Raw genomic sequence first — 5,608 nt, 5'->3', positions numbered from 1 at the left:
TAAAACACATTGGTGAAACAAACTTGGTGCATCAGGATTGGTAATATAACTACTTCATTCATTGATTAACTTTGTGTTTTGGGCCACACCCGGTGATGCTCCAGGTTCTGTGCTCAGAAATCACTTCTGGAGGGATTTCAGAAGACCATATGAAGTGTTGAAATAATCCACAAAATTGGTGATTTTGAATCATCAAAAAATATGTTTTCATTGTTATTAAATCCATACATCTTAGAGGCTATTAACTTTTCATGTCGCACTGTCTGGCTGTTAAATATCTTCTTTTAGAAGTTCATTCCTCTTTCTATTAAAAATTCACTAAGGTGTCCGGAGAGATAGCAGAGGGAGTATGACAATGCTTTGCAGATGGCTGACTAAGGTTCATCCCAACAGCATAAAATATTCCTGAACACAGCCAGAAGTGATCCTTGAGCACAGAGCTATGACAAATCCTCTGACCATAGTTGGCTGTGGCCCCAACCTACTGTCCCTATAAATGAATAAGCAAATAAAAAAATTAAAAAGAGCAGTATTAATTCTGTAAACATAAGAAACCATGAAGAAAGGAAAAACAAGCTATAATAGTGAGTCCTCAAATGTAATAAGTTTTAGGTTAAACCAATCATTTTGAAAATTATTTAAATTCTTATAGGATAAAAATGTGTAGTGAAGTTTTTAAATGTTTATATGGAACACAAAAACAGCTATTGGAGTAATTAAAAGAGCTGCAGATATTGCTAGCAATGGAGATGCAACCACAAACGTGACTCCATTTTTTCTTAATAAATATCTCTCATGGAAAAGTAGGGACATTATCTGTATTGTTTTATGAATTTTCATGACAACTGATTACATATAGTAATGATAAATAACACCTGAATAATCATTAATTTAAATAATTAATGAAATAGTTCATGAGAAAAAAGTCTATATTAAAATCTACTGAATTCACTCCAAAAATGTATTGTATGAAAACATTTAAAATATTGCATGTGGTTCTGCAGTGATAGTACAGTGATAGGACATTTGCCTTGCTCAGTGTCAACAAGGGTTTGATCCCCGGTACCTCATATGGTCCCTTAAACCTAATAGTGTTAGGGCGTGGATCGTGATCTCCCTTTAAGGACAAAGAGACTCCAGAGACTGCAAACAGCAAGCAAGGTTTATTGTAAGACTGGCTAGCCAGGGTCAAGCCGCCTACACAGACACGCAGGTCAGTTAGGTGAGGCAAGACCCCGAACTTCTTCAAAGGGGATCTTATATAGGCCTTCACTGGCCGTTACAGCAAAGCCCGCGCATTTCATAGCCAATAGATTTATAACAACATATGCTTTCTTAACCAATCCAATTAAGGGTACATCACTTCTTAGCCTATAGTTTAAAGATCAGCATTTTGGGTCAGTGCTTAGGAACTGACAGGTTTTTAAGGCAGTCCTGGGTCTTGCAACATGGGTCTTGTGAGAGACATCCGGTTATCTGGTCTGACCCCCACCCTTCGAGTACCTGTATCTGAATTCCTTGCTCAGGGGCAGAAAAAACAGTTATTTTGCAGGCTCCTATAAAGCGGATCTGAAAAAGCTTATCTAGACCTGTTCCTTGAAAAACAAGTTATTTTACAATGCAGGTTCCTATTAAGCTAAGCTAAATTAATTCTGGTGGTAGTCCGTTTTGGGCCTGTCCCTTACAATAGGAGTTATCCCTGAGTGCAAAGTGAAGAAAAGCCTTGAGTACCACAGGGTGTGGTTCAAAAAACAATACATAACTAAGTTAATAAATTTATATTTCCACAGGGGGCAAACATATGGCCACTGTTTAGAATATATAGGAATAGTTTAAATATGTGTGTGTGTGTGTGTGTGTGTGTGTGTGTGTGTGTGTGTGTGTAGGACACTTTCAGCACTTACTTCTGACTCTGTGTTCAGTTATCACTCCTAGAGAACTTGGAGACCTCTGGAATGCTAGGGATCTTACCCAGGTCAGTCTTGTGCAAGGCAAGTGTTTGACCCACTCTCAGGCCCCTCAGAAGACATTTAAAATTGCAATTATGTATGAAATAAATGAATTAGCTCATTTGAAAAATGAGAATAATTGACATTTAGTTTTATCAATACACAGCCACATCTGTCATTTTGCAGCAGCAAGATTATAAAACTTAGATGTCAGCCAGAATAATAGTCATTTATATATGAAATAAAATCTCCGTTCCCAAACTCAGAGCCATGGAAATGGGGAGAGTTTGAGTTTTCATCATTAGTGTTCATGTATTTCTTGGGAATCAAAAGAAGTCTGTGAACACCCCTTATTGAGGTTGACTTTGAGTAATGTCTGTGAGTAAACATATATTTATAAACATACAGGTGAAACCATGAAAAGAGTTTCATAATTGCTCACTTCTTAGACTTAAAAAATAATGAGACTATTATTTTTTATATATTTAAGGACTTCAGCTCTTTATTAATATCCATTGCAGGACAAGATGTTAGTTCAAATATATAGCACTATAGCACTGTCCTCCTATTGTTCATTGATTTGTTCGAGCAGGCACCAGTAACGTCTCCATTGTGAGACTTGTTACTGTTTTTGGCATATCAAATACACCACAGGGAGTTTGCCAGGCTCTGCCAAGTACAAATATATAAAGGAAAAAAAATTGTAGAGAAAACTTATTATGTGGATAATATTTATTTACGTATTTATTTAGTTTTTAAAATTCACTTACAGTGTATGTCTTATGGTGTAGGTTAACAGAAAAAACAGGTATACATATCCAAACTTAGTTTCCATTGACCCACAGATGTCTTATGCTTTAAGAACATAAAATATCTATTTATAATATTTCCAAATCTAAGACTCAAAAGACACTGTGGGAGAATGATCAAACCATATTAAACAAATAACATTTTTCTGTAATGCTTTGAACCTGGTCACAAGTTTGTGAAAAACAAACTTCTATCTATTAAAAGTCTTTCAACATAATTCCAAAGGACCTATCTATTTGAGAATTGATCTGAGGACATGGAAACCCAACGAGTCTCTTCAGTTGTGGATATCCAAGTTGAGATCCCGAACATGGATTTATACCTAATTACAACTTCAGGCTGATGTGCTATGTTGCCTTTTGGCCTTTATTATTATTGATTGATTCTGTGAGTATGTTAACATTAAAGAATTTTAAAGCACCAGTATATATAATACTCCAGAGATCTTTCACATGTATGTATGCACACACACACACACACACACACACACATACACACACACACATACACACACACACATACACTATAACCCTAAATATTTGATGCTGGAGATCAAATTTCAAATAGTGTGTTAAAAAATAAAATAGAACAAGTTGATAATCAGTATCTGTGTTCATTTTCTATAAAATGATAAAGATTAGGACAGGAGAGACAGTGGAATGAGTCAGGTGCTGGTCTTGACTCTTTTAACACAAATTCAATTTCTGGTACCACACATTGTTCCCTCAACTCAGCGAAGAGTAACCTATGAGATCAGAGACTGGAGTAAGTGCAAAGCACAGACAGTTGCATCCCTAATGAGGAAAATAGATGTCTGTCCACATTTTAAACAGGCTAACAACAAAGAAAAAGACTGGCTGAGGGGGTGATTGAATTTGAGTGGCATGATGCAAATCTGGGGTACATTTGGGATGTCCATGAGATTTCAGTCTCAATATGTAATCTTAGTAACCAGGGAATGTGCTTGAAATGTGCGCACATCCTGGAGGTGGTCCACACCCTGCTTTATAAAGTAACATGCTCGGGAATCCCTGTGTCTACTCTTCTTCCAGCTGCCTGAAAATGCCCCATCTCGCATCAGATATTCTATAAAATGGAACTCTCACCTTTTTTTGAGACCCAGTTTTTCAAGCTCAGGCTCTGCTCTATCTCCTGGTGTAATATACTTTAATTTTTCCATCTTTCAATGTGTGCCTTTTGTTTTTTCTTTGGTTCGTAATAGGAATTTCTGCAACAGTCTAAAACAGTAGCAACAATAGGTGAAGGCTTGAGAGATAGCTCATGGGCTGAGCACTTTACATGCAGGATGCCTCCAGATGGTCCCTTGAGCACTTCCAAGAGTCACACCCCCCTACATCCCTTTTTACTTGAAACAGCACCTGAGCACTACTGTCTGTAGTCTGCAAACCAAAATATAAAATTAAATCTAAAACTGATAGTGTAGGCAGGAATATATAGTCATAACAAGTATTCCTTCCACATGCAAAAATCATAATCTGAAATGAGACTCAATATCTGGTATCATGTCAATATCATGTCAACAAAGACATGATGTTAAGTCAAAGTATATTAAGGGGGAAGTTTTTATAGTCTTCGTGGTGCAGTTGATTCAATTTAAGATTACTCTGCTTAAATTGTTCATTCCAATCATTTACCGTTAGCTGTCCAGGAAACCTTCTTGTTCAAGAGCTTCTTCACTGCATTTTTCACTTCTGCATTCCTTAGTGTATAAATGAGGGGGTTTAACATGGGTGTGATAATGGTGTAAAATACAGCCACCATTTTATCCTCTGCAAAGGTAGTATCAGGACGCATATACATGAAAGTACAGGGACCAAAAAAGATGATGACCACAGCGATGTGGGAACCACAGGTGGAGAGGGCTTTGCGTCTGCCTTCTGCTGACTGCCTTCTCAGGGACACTAGGATGACAGTATAGGAGATGAGTAAGATCACAAAGCTCCCCAGCGAAATGGTTCCACTGTTGGCTGTTTCAACAACACCGGCAACGTAGGTGTCTGTGCAGGCAAGTTTCAGCAAAGGATGAACATCACAAAAGTAGTGATCAATCTCATTGGGTCCACAAAAAGGTAATTGTATAACTAAAGTCAATTGTATAATAGTGTGTAGAAGCCCACCTACCCAGGTTCCCAGCAACATTTTATGGCATCTCTCCGGATCCATGATGGTCATATAGTGCAGGGGCTTACAGATCGCCACGTAACGATCATAGGCCATTACTATCAAGATGAAGATCTCTGTGCAACCAAAAAAATGGACCCCAAAGAGTTGCAACATGCACCCCACATAGGAAATAGTTTTGTTCTTGGAAAGCAGGTCTGAAATCAGTTTAGGAGCTGTTACAGAGGAGAAACAAATGTCCACAAGTGACAAGTAACTGAGAAAGAAATACATTGGAGACTTATAGAGGTTTCCCAAATAAATTGTCAGTATGATTAGGAGGTTTCCCAGTAGAATGAGTGTGTAGAACAGGGAAAACAATAAGAAACATACTTCCTGTACCTCTCTATTCTGAGAAAGACCCAAGAAAATGAATACAGTTATATTGTTTACTCTTTCCATGGAATTACTCTAGCAGGCCAACTTCACAAGGAACAAAATATCTGAAAGAAAGACATAATAAGGACGGACAGTATTTACTTCTAACCAAAAAATAATTGGATGATCAAGGTCACTGACACAAAAACCATGGGTTTACTTTGAGATAGCATTCGTATTAAATTAAATTGAGAATCACCTAGAAATAAGAGTGTTTTACCTTTATCTGATGATGCATCTGTTCTTTTCAGCTGAGAAAAAAAAAGTCCAGAAAATAGTCACAAAACTAA

General features: G+C 37.3%; 1 protein-coding gene across 1 annotated transcript; it reads right to left on the bottom strand.

The window, feature by feature from the left end:
• Positions 1-4,406: 4,406 nt before the first annotated feature.
• On the bottom strand, positions 4,407-5,357 carry LOC130044817 (olfactory receptor 4S2-like). The gene has a single exon (XM_056137470.1). The coding sequence runs from the start codon at positions 5,340-5,342 to the stop codon at positions 4,407-4,409; it is 936 nt and encodes a 311-aa protein (XP_055993445.1). The 5' UTR covers positions 5,343-5,357.
• Between the last annotated feature and the right edge of the window lie 251 nt (positions 5,358-5,608).

Source organism: Sorex fumeus, unplaced genomic scaffold (assembly GCF_029834395.1).
Source record: "Sorex fumeus unplaced genomic scaffold, SorFum_2.1 ptg000007l, whole genome shotgun sequence".
Taxonomy (NCBI): Eukaryota; Metazoa; Chordata; class Mammalia; order Eulipotyphla; family Soricidae; genus Sorex; species Sorex fumeus.
This window is presented reverse-complemented; position numbering and strand designations above follow the sequence as displayed.